The 16,115-nt window shown below is 37.1% G+C and overlaps 3 protein-coding genes across 3 annotated transcripts; 1 reads left to right on the forward strand and 2 right to left on the reverse strand.

Annotated features, from left to right (window-relative positions):
• The first annotated feature begins 1,255 nt into the window (after positions 1-1,255).
• Positions 1,256-5,647, forward strand: LOC126811696 (uncharacterized). The gene is made up of 2 exons (XM_050537530.1): positions 1,256-1,944; positions 4,931-5,647. The coding sequence occupies exons 1-2, from the start codon at positions 1,622-1,624 to the stop codon at positions 5,592-5,594; spliced, it is 987 nt and encodes a 328-aa protein (XP_050393487.1). The 5' UTR covers positions 1,256-1,621; the 3' UTR covers positions 5,595-5,647.
• A 2,070-nt stretch (positions 5,648-7,717) lies between these two features.
• Positions 7,718-10,364, reverse strand: LOC126811695 (uncharacterized). The gene has a single exon (XM_050537528.2). The coding sequence runs from the start codon at positions 10,250-10,252 to the stop codon at positions 8,750-8,752; it is 1,503 nt and encodes a 500-aa protein (XP_050393485.1). The 5' UTR covers positions 10,253-10,364; the 3' UTR covers positions 7,718-8,749.
• A 1,849-nt stretch (positions 10,365-12,213) lies between these two features.
• Positions 12,214-12,969, reverse strand: LOC126809501 (UDP-GalNAc:beta-1,3-N-acetylgalactosaminyltransferase 1-like). The gene is made up of 2 exons (XM_050534120.1): positions 12,329-12,969; positions 12,214-12,234 (listed from the first exon to the last, which is right to left on the reverse strand). Exons 1-2 carry the CDS (start codon positions 12,953-12,955, stop codon positions 12,214-12,216), a joined length of 648 nt encoding a protein of 215 aa, XP_050390077.1. The 5' UTR covers positions 12,956-12,969.
• Positions 12,970-16,115: the final 3,146 nt, after the last annotated feature.

The raw sequence follows: 16,115 nt of genomic DNA on the forward strand, positions 1-16,115 counted from the left end.
CAGAGCCCATATGGGATTCGTCTAAAGAATCCAAAAAATGAAAACCCGAAGAAGATCCGTTGAGAAGTAACCGAGATATGGACAACCTGGGATTATTTTTTGACCAACCGTAAAACACTTCCTGTTTGTCAAAAATGACCAAATTTATATTTAATAAATAGATCCACGGAGGCAAAAAACATCTACGTTGACAGAATGTTTACACCGTGTACAGTTTTAACTGCACAAACTAACTAATCCCCTCCCCCTCCCACCCGCAAAAACCCAAAAAGAAAAAAAAAAACCCAAAAAACCACAATCCGTGAAGAAAGTGAAGAATGGGCTAAGAATGCATCACTGACAAGAGGGAACCACGCCGGAAAATCTGGATGAATGCTGCCCACTTAGCCACCGTTCATCAATGATTAGAAATTAGAAATTACTACCAGTTTTAAAGAACTGAATATATAAATCACTTTATACATTCATATACCCATTCCGTCGAGTTTAACCTTCCAGAGAATAGAATCATACGTCATTTAAACAAATTATCTTTCGGTACATTATAAAAGGAATATGTCGACCAAAGACCTCGATAAAGCGACAGATAATCTGTGCTGTCTTTATGATAGATCGAAAATTTGGAACATCCGTGTACTATTTTGCCACGGGGTTCTAATCCATTTTACACCATTCCTGCCCCACAAAGAATAATAATAATAATAATAATAATATTATAATAATAAATATTTTCAATTTGCAGAAAAGAGAAGGGAATAAATACTCCACAAATTTCTAGAGGCATAGTTTTCGACTATTATCGTCGATGCAGAAATTAAAATGTCGGTCGACCAACTTCGTGTCTGTTCTCAGTCGGAAATAATTGTATACAGGCAACGCATGTTTCGCCTGTGATAAATAACAACAAAACGCCCAGAAAATCGAAATACTTAATCAAGATAAACTGGATTTCCTAAAATGGGAAAATGTTAATACCCAGTAACGAACTATTTCAGATGTCAAGTAAGAGTAAGAATATACTGCCCGTTCATGATATCCGCTACAACTATACTAGAGCTAATTATGCGCTGATGAATTACCAGACACTACGTATTATGGTGTCAATGAAAAATATCTACGATCATCCAGCCTGTATCCATAGTACTTTAAACACCTACGTAATAAAGATATAACGTCATAGTCACTATAACGTAACTGTTTTCATCGCATGCCGTGAATCGATTATAATCATTTTTTTTCTTTTCTACAGATGCCGACTTCAAGTCAAGCTCTCATCTTAATTAATACCGATAACGTCACGATACCGGAGTTCAGCAAACTAAAGCTAAATACAGAAAATAAGCTATACCCGGTGTCAAGGATAAATTTTCACGGAGAACAACTTTCATTATTAGACAGCTCACCCAGAGATTTACGTTCGGATAGTTCGTCACCACAAAAGGAACTGTTTGCAGAAGCTACAGATAAAGGCTGTAGAGGTGTATTCGCTTTTGATCCCTTCACCAGAGATTTTAGTTGGCAATTATTGTCCGATATTAACGCCGGCAAGCTCGATCAACTACCCAAACAAAGCGCTTTGCCTCGGCTTGAGAAGTGTACGTCCAAGAAGAGTGTTAGTTATATGGAACCGAATATGGAAGATGAACTGCCTTTGGGTCGCGTTCCAGACCCGGTTGCATTTGAACAGAGCATCAGGAAACTCATGAATTTGGGATTTAGGTCAGAATCAAATAAAACATTGGATGAATCCTCTGAAATTTGTTCGGCCAGAAAACAAAGTACGAGTTTATTAAAGACACCATGCTTGAGGAAATCAAGAACAGAGAAAACCTTAATTCAAGAATCACGCCTTCAACAGTTACGACACCCGTCTGCCCCGGTAGTTAGTCAACACCCAGAAATATTTCAAACAACAATAACAAGACTTCCTCGTAGAATGGATAGGTGGGTATATTTTTGTTGTAATAAAATAAGACTCTCCCACGTTAATAATTATTTGTTTAAAGGCTAATGTGCAACAGTGAGTGTTTCTGGTTTATGATAGAAGATCGGAGGAGCATCTCGGACAGCCACTATAAATTTATCAACTGTAATTAATTGCACTCAATGAGTTGCTCTCACATGAGATGTTCGAATGAATTTTTTTGGGAAAATATCAATTACTGTTCAGCATGTATGAAAACCTCAATTGAAAGTGGTATATTATTGACCTCAATGTTAGCAGATATACTGGTAGCTAAAAAATGACGGCGTTTCGAAATCAGTAGAATTGAGAAAATAATATAAATTTCAAATGGACATTTATTTATTTTAAGATTGGTCGATGTTTTGGACCAGTTTTTTTTTATTTAATCAAGAGTAGTAGTCCACATTGACATTTGATTGTGAATTGTCTTAAATGCTACATTTGCCTTTTATTCTACGTTCGTCTGAAATAGCCTAGGCAGTTTTGTGTGCCGAGTCTATCTGCGGGGTTTATTGCCGCTTGTACCTTTAATGAACAGGGATTCCCGCTTGTACCTTTAATGAACAGTGTCCTATTGGGTGTGTTGGCGATGGGAAAGCACGCCACCTTTCAAAATTCTGCTCTACACACAATACGCACTAATCAGTTCACATTTACTGCAGTGGAAACGTTATACATTGTAAAACAATATATCCTTATCGAGGTTTGGCAATAAAGCTTAGTCTCTTGCTATGCTGCCACTTTAAACATAAAGATATAACAAATCAATTATTTATACCCTGTGCTATGCTTGATTAAATCGATTGAATCTTAAATACAAAATGAAATACTTTATTGTCTGACTTTAATTAATGAGAAACGGAATGGAACTGAATTTATTCGATCTGAAAATTATAATTGATACGGATATGAATACAAAAAAGATTGTGTGACATTTGAAATAATTATACCAATCTATAGTATAGCAATTTCATACATAGAAATATTCAAGTCTATATTAAAGGACAATAGTTGTCCGCCATTATCACTTATCACAGAGATCACTGCTAGTGCTACGATAGATGCGTTATGAAGATTTCAAGAAAGGGAAGTGACGAACGCAAAAGGAAAACACGAGTTATCCTTCTATAGAATTAGAGAGAACGAGAGCGAGAAATGGGGTTTAACGTTCACTCGACACAAACTAGGTCATTGGTTCAATTTTATTTCAACAATTCGCTTGCGCGTAGGGGTCTTTAGCAGTGGGAGGAAACCGGAGGACCCGGAGAAAACCCACGAGGTTGGGCAGGTGATCCTACTCCTAATCACTTACAACCGGGGAATCGAAACCACGCCAGTTGACTCAATGACAGACCTTATGATACAGCGCTCACGTGCTAACCAATCGGCCACCCCCCCCCCCCCCCGTGCTCCAGCAACCTTCTATATAAATGACTGGCGTAACGAGTGATAACAGATATACGGGCGAATAATTTCTGCTCACTAATAATTCCTTCGAAGACCAAAAGTTGTTATGTGAGGCTGTGAGAGGATATCTGATAATTCGAAAAAGTAATAGAAATAGTCCGTACATTCCCTTGTTTTCATTCTTTCTATACTTAAACATACATTATGCAAGAGGTAAATCTGCCTATTGCAGGTATATCTTTAGGTCTGAAATGTTATCTAAATTATCAATTAGACATTAATTAACTTATCCGTACCATAATCAACCCTCGATGGCATCGCTAGCCTGCGATCCTGAGTGGATTATGACCCGATTTATGCGTAACTTCCCTTCACGATTAAATCAATAAATTGATAATCGAGACTATGCTCTTTTTATTGTACTGACTTTAGCAATGATGATCGAGGATAGGTGGAAAATTCAATCGCTTAATTCTCGGTTCATAGTGGATCAATTTGACTGAAATTTTCAGCAAATTGCTTTTACATTATCTAGTTTTTAACTATTATAGTGAGAACTGCCAAGTCGTTATCTAATCTCCCATAATGTATCTTTAATAAAAACATCACTCGTCAGTCGTCACATCAGTCAGTTATATAGAAGGTAAACTCGTGTTTTCCATTTGCGTTCGCCACTCCCCTTTCCGGAAATCTTCATAACGCATCTATCGTAGCAATGATCGCTGTGTTAAAATTATTTTTGGAACGTGTTTAACCAGTTCTATCACATATGTGATAATGACTGACACTAATATTGTCTTTTAAGACAATGTCTGCCATCAAATCAATTAATAGATACTTTTGTACTTGATCTCTATTGTAGGCCTTTAGGTAATAAAATGAACCGTATATACGTTCCATGGTAATAACAATTCTATTCAATTGGCAAATGTTCTTTAACGTGCACGCCCTGGTTTACACGGGGCCTCACTTTTTCGTCCAATACGAAGACTAGACACTGTCCTTGTCAGGCGCTTCGTCCTGTACCTCTGACAAAGGGAAACCACGCCGGAAAATCCCGAGGAACTTTCTCGGCCAGCGCCGGGAGTAACTCGAGACCTGGTTGGCGAGCCAGCGTCTTACCCACAGAGCCACCGCGGCTCCACATTTACGCATGACACAATAAGTAAGCCATTTAAAATGTTGATTAAAATGTACACGGTGCTCTCCGTGCAAGCATATTACCGACAAATCGGACTTTTTAAAAGGAATAACCAATTGTTAGTCCCAAAACTATCTTTTTAAGATGAGTTAACGTCAGACCACAAGCATTTTTTTCATTTTAGCTTGATATGACATTACTTTATACTCATTGCAGATCTGTAACTCGCTGGTGAATTGGAGTTGTTTCCCCTCTAATAAATTGTTAGCTACTAGAACGTAGCTAAAAACGTTGAGGTACACTGATGTGCTTAGGGTTGAGAGATGATGTTCCTTTTCTAATAAATTGTACGCTGATATTTGAATTTTTCGAGTTGACCTTGTTATAGAATAATTGTTCTTTGTTTATTATTCCAGTTTTGTTTTGAATTATAAATCAGCCTCTACGCCTTCCATCGCAAAGGTCGAAGAACGAGCGCTGTTTGAAGAGGTTAAACGACGTGTTGCAAAAAGGAAAAAAAAGAAATATGTTCCAACAATTCGCATGCGCCGAGAACTCCCTCCTCCCAATTCCAACGTTCTGTGTTTTAACTTTTATAACGGCGATTTCTCACACAGAGATGTCAAAAACATGATTGAATCGCAGTCAGAGACCAAAATACTTAATCTCAAATTTGATCCGATATATGTCCATATGGGTGGATCCTGTAGCCAGTATAAGAGTATGTGGGTTTTTACTGTTAATAACATGTCTGCCCGGGCGAATCTCCTATATTATGGGCTACGTTTTAAGGACGAAAACATCAGAGTGCGGCTATACGATGATATCATGAGAGAAGAACACAATGCCTATAAGTTATATAAAGAAGTGGAAAATGAAAAGTTGAAAACACAACCACAGTCAGACCATGTTGAGAAACATACAAAACCTGTACCGGTACCCGCAACACCAATCCCAGCTGGGCTACTCACGGCCAGTTTTGTCAGTTCTCCTGAGCACCCACAGTCTGAAATGAAAGTTAAAAAATCAAAAACACGTAAAGGTCATCGAGATAAACAAATTAGTTTTTACATACACTGAAACATATAGAACATAATATTTTAAACGTTTTATTTTCGTTTACAAACTGCTGTTTAAACGGGCAAAATGGAAAAAGGCCTATAGCTTCTTTAATTATGTACAACAATAAAGTTTCAGAAATATTGACTGAAAAGTATTTAATCAGAAAGCAAAAAACAAAAATTGTAGGTTATCTAACATAAACTTGCGTTTAGAGGATTAAGATTAAAATAAAATAACCTCGATATTAAAGGATACACATTAGATACGTTTGACTTTCTGGTTTGTTTGTTTTCATTCGTGTTAAACAGCCTCGGTTTGATGAATGCAACACAAGTTTCAGTAACTCTTACTGTGGCACTCTTGTCCGTTCTGAAATGAAATGAAATGAAATGAAATGAAATGAAATGGGGTTTAACGTCCTACTGTTCTGCTCCTAATCTGGGCTAATGAAGACGAGCATACGCCATACAATGTGCTATGAGGGAAATTTTGCCCGGGCAGCGGCGCTAAGGCCTACTCTTTTATCGAATTCCAACTGCCAAGGAATCTTTTACGTGCACGCAAATATGTACACGGGACCTCGGTTTTTCGTCCCATCCGAACGACTAGACAGCTGTCCGTGTCAGGCCCTCCGTCCTGCATCACTGACAAGGGAAAACCACGCCGGAAAATCGTGATGAACTTTCTCGGCCAATGCAGGGATCGAACACCCGACCTCCAGGTCTAGCGAGCCGGCGCCTTACCCACTTAGCCACGTGATCCCCTCTTGTCCGTTCTCCCAGTTACATCGACAGTACCGACCATGTAAACGTATCCGCTTCTATACAAGACTTCTTTCATGTTGATCGGATTATTTATTTTGACATTTAAGTGTTGGGATTGGGTTATCTCCATGCCAGGTGTCTTGGCCACACCTCACAGACTATTTGTCTTTGATGTATGATGTCAACGCCGTTTTTGTTTTTTCATAACCCAACCCATTACCAGGTAAATCGTCTACGGTAAAATATTGGAATAATATGTGTTGTGGACCATATGGACCATGTGGCACATTGTGTCATTGTACGGTTTATAAATCAGGGGCTCTAGTGGTATGGTGTCTGGGTTTTTCTTTTGGTAACCAGGTGCGCCTAACCGTGGTCTGAACCCTTCTCTGATCCAGAGAAATAATATGAAATCTTGCAAGGATTGAAATGTATTGGGAGATCCTACACACAACCCTTCCCTTTCCTCTCCGGGTTTTAACTTTGTATTAACAAAATATTTTGGACACAATATGCCACTAACCACTGTGTCAGAACTATCCTGGTCACGAGCTTCCAAATATACAATGTGGCACTCTGGTGTCGTGTTTGGGACACAGTCTTGCGTCACGAGGCAAAATAAACAATAGAGACTTTTGGCAAGCGGATTTTTCCCATCCGTATCCCGTATCCGTATCGTATGCGTGATACGCTGCGTCAATGTAGTTTTAGAGTTTTGGCAGATTTTAGCAATTTTTGGTTTCACCAATGTATCATTTCAGAAAATTTAGCCCGTAGATCAACCAGTATGCAGACAGGCGGGAAAAATATGAAAATTCCGAGAAAAACCCATCAAAAATAATGATTAAATTCCAGTCGTTATCACTGTTAAAATCACATCAACAAATATACACCTTCGTGTTCTAGGATACACATAGATTCATAAAAAGGCTATGATGCAACATTTCAGCGTCTAAAAGTAGCAAAAAGACGGTAAAAAGACGACAGTGTTATACGGACCATTTCCGTATGAAAGCCGTTCCATACGTGCTGCCGTATCCGTGTGCCGTATCACGTATGAGAAATACACAGACATTGATGACGTCACACGCAAAATCCATACGGATACGCGATACGGACCAGGAAATTACGCTTGCCAAAAGTCTCTATTATGACACCATGTCGTGAGACTATCCTATGCGACAGCAGCGCTATAATATCTTGTACCTTAAAAACTCAGAGAACCTGTAATATATTACGTTTATTACAAATACAAAATATCTATGATTTATAAATTATAATCTACAGTCATGTCTTGAACTCAAACTTATTAAACGACATTTATTATAATTGGACACATTAAAATAAACACAGCAATTCTATGGACAACAATTACTGTATTTAATTGGGGCTGCGTTCTAACAACTATGCTATTGCCGTTTTCAAGCACAATACTGATACAACTTCTTTATATTTCAGGCAAATGTAATATTGGTTATCAAGTCTATTGGGGGCATTACCTGGCCTACTTATTGTCATAAGGATAAACTTGGTATCTTACTATACCATATTGCTATTCACAGAGCTTAACCTAGTTGCCTTCGTGTGTTTGGGGTCTGTCTTGGCTAGACAGCTAAAATTGGGGTTAATTATTGTTTCCACTTGGTACTTTATGACAATAATAACACAAGAAAGCACGTGCCGACTAATCTATCCTAGTTGGGGGTCGTGTTATTTTGGGCGTGTCTGTTAGGGGTAACCCACCGCACAAACTGTCTGGCAGTGGTCATTCATGACTCCTGTGGTGGTACTGAACAACTCCAAAGCTGTTTTATTTGGTACAGATTTGAGCTAATCTAGCCTTAGTTTGGTCTGGAAATTAGATAACTCTTGTCAGGGATACTCCATCACTAGAAATGTCTGGCAATTACATAGCTCTGTCAGGGGTACCCCGCCACTAGAAATGTCTGTCAGAGTGTTTTTGTAATACCTGAAGATGTACGGTACACTGCAGTAAGATTTTCGTGTGGTACACTTTTGAGCTAATCTAGCCTAGTTGGGGGTCATGGCATTTAGGGCGTGGAATACCACACCCACCACCAGAAACCCGGCAGACTTACATTCTGATGATACCAGATATACACACATTGATACCATATAGGAGAAAATTGGTACACTTTTCAGCTAGGTTGACCCCCTGGGCTCCCGGTCTAATTAGTTGACTTGGGCGATCCGTTCGTGTACTAATAGAGCCGAGTTATTTGACTCTGTTATTTTTTTTTTAAAGATTTCCAACTTTACAGACGCCTGTGGTCAGAACCTCTATGTTCATAAACTATTATTCTGAATAAATAAATTGTTAGTCACATATCCTGCACTGGATTATTATACACATCATTACAAACACAGCATTACCTTTTAAAACATTTATTATTTCTCATTTCTCTTTTTAAACAAATCCCACAACACCCTATATATGTTTGAATTTATGGAACCAACGGCTAAATAAGGACACTGTTCAGGAAATGCTTGTAAACATCTAAGGCCGTCTTCCCTAGGAGTTAATGCCAAATTTCCACTATGGTTTATAATTTCAATTGCACCAACGGCAGATCGCAACATTCCTGTCAAATACACGTCATCCAGCCAAAAGAATGGAACTTTGAAAGAAGCACGATATAAGTCAGGAATGACGTCAGCACTAATTATGAGAACAAAGCCAATACAAAATTGAAATTGATAATTTGTAAATCCGGTTAACCTTCTGGGTGACACTTTCCATTTTCCCGATCGTGGAATAGGATCGTTATAACGCGCTATACCATATATTGTTTTAGATACATAAAGATTTTTAGCATACACTTCTTTTAAAAACCTCCACATATCAAACACAGCGTCATCGTCCGTCTTAATGACGTATTTGACATCTGAACAAAAATGAGAAACCCAATGTAAACCCATCACTGCTTTATGCGTCAGATTACGGTACGCATCTTTAAAATCGCCCTGTATTGTGTCGCCATATTTAGAATGTTCATTGAAAATTCTATCTTGCAAAGTTTGGTTTTCTACGCGGCCTAGAAGAAATATGACACGAACTTCGGTAGGCAAGAACAATTTACGCGCACCATATGTTTCGCGAATGTCAAGTCTTCGGTTAAAATGACCAGGAGCTGTATGGACAACAACAATGACGTTTGCAGATTTCGGACTAGCACATATATTGACATCATTCAATATATAATGTCCTCTGAATATTGGATTAAGTCTCATTGGATTGTCTGGTATTATTTTTGGTTTATGCCGAATCCGATCACTGATATTTGAAACGATGTCTGGGTTATTACTGATTGAATCACTGATATTTGACACGATTTCTTGTTTATTCCCCAAAGAATCATTGATATCTGATATTATCGTTGGTTTATGCCGTGCTAGATCACTAGTTTCTTGAATTGTTTCTAGATTATGTCTCCCTAGATCACCCGTTTCTTGGATTTTTTCTGGGTTATGTCTCACGGTATCACTAGTTTCTGGGATTGTTTCTGGATTATGCCTCACGGTATTACCATTACCAGTTTCTGGATTATGCTTCATGAGATCACTAGTTTCTGGGATTATTTCTGAATTATGCCTCACTGGATCATTAGTTTCTGGGATCATTTCTAGTGTGTGCCTAGATCGATTATCTGACTCTGTGCCTTGGCTCCGCCTAATCTTATTCTTTAACTGGGTTTCTGGTTTATAATTTTTTTTTGGCAATATGCGCTCATTGAGCATGCCGTTTTCTTTGCTATTTGTCGAATTTAGTTTATATTGAAAATAATTTGAAATAATTTGAATCCACAAGACATAAATGATAAGAATATAAATGCCATATTTTACATATCTGAGGCATGGTTTTTTAACGAATGCGCATCTCATTTTGACCATCGTGTTGATTAGCCACTATCTGAAGACAAGAAAATGTTAAAGGGTTCATCATCAACAAATGCAGATCAATGAAGAATTTTACTTTCTCTCTCCCCATTTCTTTATAGCCCAATTAAAACAAGTCTCTCTTAAAAAAATATCCTCTATTCAGCACAAGTTTGGATTCGAGGTATCTTTTTATTGTTAGGCAATGCCTGGCCATTCAAGCAATACAATGCTGTATAGTTTAATAGCAAATCAAAATGTAAACTTTAATTGCAAGGGCTACCTCCCACTATAATATTAATGACAAGATCCAACAAATAAATTTGAACTAAACAATTATAAATCCATTAGACACGTCGAATATCATAAGAGTATATATATAAAAAAAATTACTAAACCTTCTTCTAAGTAATCGAGATTGAAGATCTTCATGAAATACTTGATTAATTAAATAATGCCAGTGACCGTACTACATTACTACATTCACCACGACTCGAAGCTTATAAAAAACAACAGGTTTTATTGACAGTTTTAATAAGTGTCGAAATTTATATTGTTTATAATAAATCAATTTTTTGGTTGAATATGTTGAATTTATAAAGAAGCATTAAAAAAACCGAAAACAACTCGCTTTTATCAATAACACTGATAAATAAATTGTTTCTTTAAATGTAGGTTGATAAAGATAAAATTTCACAAAAAAAGAAGCAAAAGCATGACGTTTAAACCCCATTTCATTTTATACATTGGTCGTGCCTGTGGAACACCTATGCGCATTCTGACCGGTGATCTCATTATCAGCATCGGTTGATGGCTTGACCGCAGTGAATCTCTGGTAGCATTTGAAGTGAAATTGTCACGAAGCTGTTCTGGCAACTTTATAACCATACCAAAATCAATTGATTCCTCGAAATAAAGTTTTGTATGTCGATTGTGCGGTGCAGAATATAAAGCTGCCAAGCCAACCCACGGGCCAACTCCGAAGGATTCATTTTGTCACAGAGAGTCCTAAGGAGCAGTTTGACACCTATGTTCATTTAAAGTGGATTGGGTGGGACCAACTAACGGTGAAATTTTGTGCTACTCAAACAGAGCTTAATACCCAAAAGATCCATATTACCACAGAGGGTCTCAATGAAAAGGTTGAAACCCATTTGTGTTTTTACAAGTGGTGACCGTTGACCTATTCATTAGTGGGCTAATCCCCTTAATTGACAACTCAGAAGGGTTATTATTGTCATACGGAATACTAAGGAATATTTTACCAGGTTTGGTGGATGTACTCGATATGAGTTATAAGACAAATTTTGGTCGTAATGTTAACCATACCCAAGGCTCTGTCCCCAAAAGTATTACTTAAAGAGTTGCGTTTTTGTAGACCCCGATCACCTTTCTACTAATTCAAGACCCCAAACATTGCAAACTAGATGTGTTATTTAGAAATTTGCTAGCTTCTGGACTAGAGAATATCAGTGTTTGCTTTTCACATTTAAACGTTTATGTGGGGCAAATAAACAGAAAAGAGAAGCAACTTTTTCACAGATTTCACTGCTAATTTCATTTCTGTTGAAAATAAATATCCAGTTTTAAAGCTAAATGTGTGGTATAATAACCTAATTTCGGACTAAAAAATTTAAACAAATTTTCAAACCAGTAACGTTTAACCCAAAAGTGGTTTGGTCGGTTTCATTAACAAGTTTTACAACGTTCTCGAAAACTGAAAAAAGACCCTGAAACCTCATTTAAATGGGTTAAATCTGATAGTGGCTAATACAAAAACAGGTCCCTTCCGATATTTAAGCCAGATTCTGTAGCCAGCTTGCCATTTACGTAAACAATATTTTCACACGGAATAGTAATAACTATAGACAAGTCAGATGCGATTCATGATAATCATCAGTACAAGATGGTGTTAGTTTGATTCATAACAACATTATTTCTTTGTCTAAACAAATCCCACACCTCCCTATATGTACTTAAGCTTTTGGTACAAACGGCTAAAAAGGGACACGTATATAACTTTTCTTTCAAACAATCTAGTGCAGCTGAGTGAGGATTTAAGATCAAATTTCCAAAATGTCGTTTTATTACGATTCCACCAGCGGCCGACCGCAATAGTCCTGTCAAATACACATCATCCAGCCAAAAGAATGGGACTTTAAAAGAAGCAAAATATAAGTCAGGAATGACGTCAGCACTTATTATGAGAACAAATCCAATACAAAATTGAAATGGATAATATGAATAACCTCTCAGAAAATTAGACGGCACAGTCCACTTTCCCGAACGTGGGATACAGTCATTGAAACGAGCTATGCCATATATCGTTCTCGATATAAACAGGATGTTAGCATACACTTGCTTTATAAACCTCCACATGTCAAACATAACGTCATCATCCGTCTTGATGACGTATTCAACATCTGGACAGTAATGAGAAACCCAATGTAAACCCATCACAGCTTTATACGTCAGATTATGGTAGGCATCTTTAAAATCTCCCTGTATTATGTCACCATATTTATTATGTTCGTCGACGATTCCCCGTTGTAGATTTAAGTCTTCCACGCGCCCTAAAAGAAAAATGACACGAACTTCGGTCGGCAAGAACAATTTACGTGCACCGTATGTTTCCCGAATGTTTTCTCTTTGGAGGAAATGAGTTGGAGCGGTATGAACAACAACAATGACGTTTACAGGTTCCGATTGGGTGCACATACTGATATTATTCAATATATATTGTCCGTTGAATATGGGATTAGCCCCTGTTGAATTATCTGACAATGGTTCTCTTTTAAGCCTTTTAACTGGTCTCGTTCTCACTGTGTTATCTGATTTTATATTTGGTTCAGGTAGCTTTGTTGGAAATATCCTGGCATAGGCTGTATAAATTAGAAGAATAACAACGCCATATTTTAAATATTTGAGATATCGCCTTGTTTTGATCATCATGTTGAATTAGCAAAAGTTGACCTGAAAACAGGAAAAATAGATTGAAAAAAATTCGTCCTTACACGATTGCTACCCACGTGAATTTTTATTCCCCCAATCAAATACTCAGAAATCTCACCTACATGTATGGTATGTTTCATGAAGACAGATCAATGTTTGATGGGGGAAAATGTCAAGTATGGCGAAAAATTTAAACTAGTAACAGAAATAGAAGAAAATACAAATCCAAATACATTATTTAAGAAGTAAGTCACAAAAACTATTGTTTTTACACGTGTAAATAGCCGGTTTACTTATAAGAAGTTAGTTGCAGAGAACTAAGCATAATATTAGCAAAAACTTTACTTTGCCAACATACGGTACCACTTATTTTTTAAGTTTCTAGGCTATTTCATGGCCATAAAAAGACAAAAAAAACCTACCAGCTTTAATTGACAGTTGTGATATATATATATATATATATTTTTTTTTTTCGAAATCTATATTATTGATAAATCAATTATTTAGGTAAATATGTTGACTTTGACAAAACCCACTCCTTATTTCGTGTACACTACACAATAGGAAACCAAAACGACCCCCCCCCTCCCCCAATAAAAAAAATATAAAATAAGACAAAAAACACACACTCAAATTAAGTGAATGGTAACAACCCAACGGCGTAAAGAAGAAAAGAACTCCCTGTGTCAAGAAAACCATGCTTGGAAAAGCCAGCCGAAAGTCTTGAAATCGCTGTGTTCACTGTTTGCATTTCACAATGATACCACGACAACTCATTACAGCGAAAAGATGCCAAGTTATTGCACGACAGTTGGGTCACCATCCCTCGACCTGTTGACCATTAGTCGATTATTGCAAAAATAGGAACTGATGACCTCGTTTCCAAATCTGACGAAAAAAGGGCCGACAACTTGATTGTTATTAAGACATTTGATATATTCCTGGTGGCAAAATTGTATGCAGAGATGCAATTTACAAAATTCATATGGGGGGGGGGGGCTGTCACTTGTGAACCGAAATGATGTCCAGGTGGCTATCACTAAGGAACATACAAATACATGAACAGAAACCGTTACTAAATGCTCCATATTCCAACATAACTTTTCAATAATTAAGGGACTGAAAAGGGCCGTTCTGTACCCGTGTTGATGCCAAGAAGGGAATAAGCGCTAATCCGTACTGGACGAAATATGTCGTAATGTCGCATAAAAATGTCGTATTGGCGGGTTAAAATGTAGTCTTTATCATCCAGAAAAACATTCTACGAGTATAAGTCGGGATAAGTTGTCAACATTTGAGAATAATAGGCCATTGGCTAGATTATCCGGTTTTTTACATTATTATAAACAAAGTCTAAAGAAGGTAACTAGTCCTAAAACAAGATGTTGACGCGCATGCACATAATATAAGAATGCCATTTCAGAAAATACATTTGATTGCATTGCCAGTTCAATATCCAATACTCTTTAATTTTTTTTATTGTAAAATTTCTCTCTTCATGGGCCATATCCATTTTTTAAAAATTAATCCTAATTCGTCGTCACGATTCATGTTTGTTTATATTAATGCAAGAATTATGGGATTTGTTGCGGGAAGGAGCGCACCTCTGCTAGATAATCAACCACATAACTAACCAAATTGCCGGTTGCACATGGGCAATGGGGTTTTTCGTCAAATTTTGACAACGGTCCCAGACCGATCGTACGTTTAAGACAAGGAGGTTCTGGGTGTTTTACAGTCCTGTCAAATATATGTCATCCAGCCACAAGAAGGGAACTTATAAGTCAGAAATGATGTCAGCACTAATTATGGGAACAAATCAAATGCAGAAGTCAAGTACATAAATTGTATAACCTCTGAGAAAATTAGGTGGCACATTCCACTGACCAAAGCGTGGGATAGGATCATTGATTCGAGCTATACCATATTTTGTTTTGGATATAAACTGGTTCTCAGCATACACTTCTTTTGAGAAACCTCACACGTCAAAAACTACGCCAAATTATAAATGTTTAAGATATAGTGGTTTAAAGAATGAATGTTGTGTTTTGATCACTTGTTGATTTGAGCAAAAGCTGACCGGAAACCACAATCTCGATCCCAGAGATTCCTTGTCACATCCGACACAAATTTATATTAATCCAACACTATTTTTGTCGGATGTGGCAAGAAATAATCCCTTTTGGCGAAAAAAGCAGAATCAAGGTGCAAAATAGACGGTAAGTATTCCAAAAAAGCCTTAGAAACGAGGTGGGGTAAAAGCCTTATTTTCATATTGCTGCTATATAGGAACAGCTAGGAACTGTAAGTGAACAAGTCCGCAGCATTACGCTATTCTTTCGATCAGATCTACTACTTGTAATATTAGGTCTAGGCCTACTCACATACTGTGGCACTGTGCTGTTTTGGGTTATGCCTATTATATTTCCCACTCCACAGGACATGACTATTTATCTGCTTATGGTTTTATTTTATTTTATGAAAAAGCTAATACGATACCATGTATGTACTGATATGATTTTTGCTTAGGTCTATATCTACTAATCATAGGGCTAGGCCTACACTGACACCGAGGCAGATAATAACGGCAATACTATATACTGTAGTAATATGGAGGGAAAGAATTTGTGCTTTGAAACATCTATGTAAAATAATATTAGGGTTTTGATTAATTATTTTTCATTGTCAAAATATTAGCTATGGTATAAGTTAATTCTGAAACGCAAATTAAAGTTGGTTATGAATATTGTGACAATAACAAGACATGGGGTCAAAAGACAAGAATGTAGAAATATGATGGCTAGAACAATAGCGTTATCTTTCATATTATTGATTTTAACTTCATAACCACAAATATAGAAAGTATACGTTAACTGAACTATAGATTAATGAGCATGTTGGTCATTTCTTTGTTATAAAACATATA

This window comes from Patella vulgata, chromosome 2 (assembly GCF_932274485.2).
Source record: "Patella vulgata chromosome 2, xgPatVulg1.2, whole genome shotgun sequence".
Classification (NCBI taxonomy): Eukaryota; Metazoa; Mollusca; class Gastropoda; family Patellidae; genus Patella; species Patella vulgata.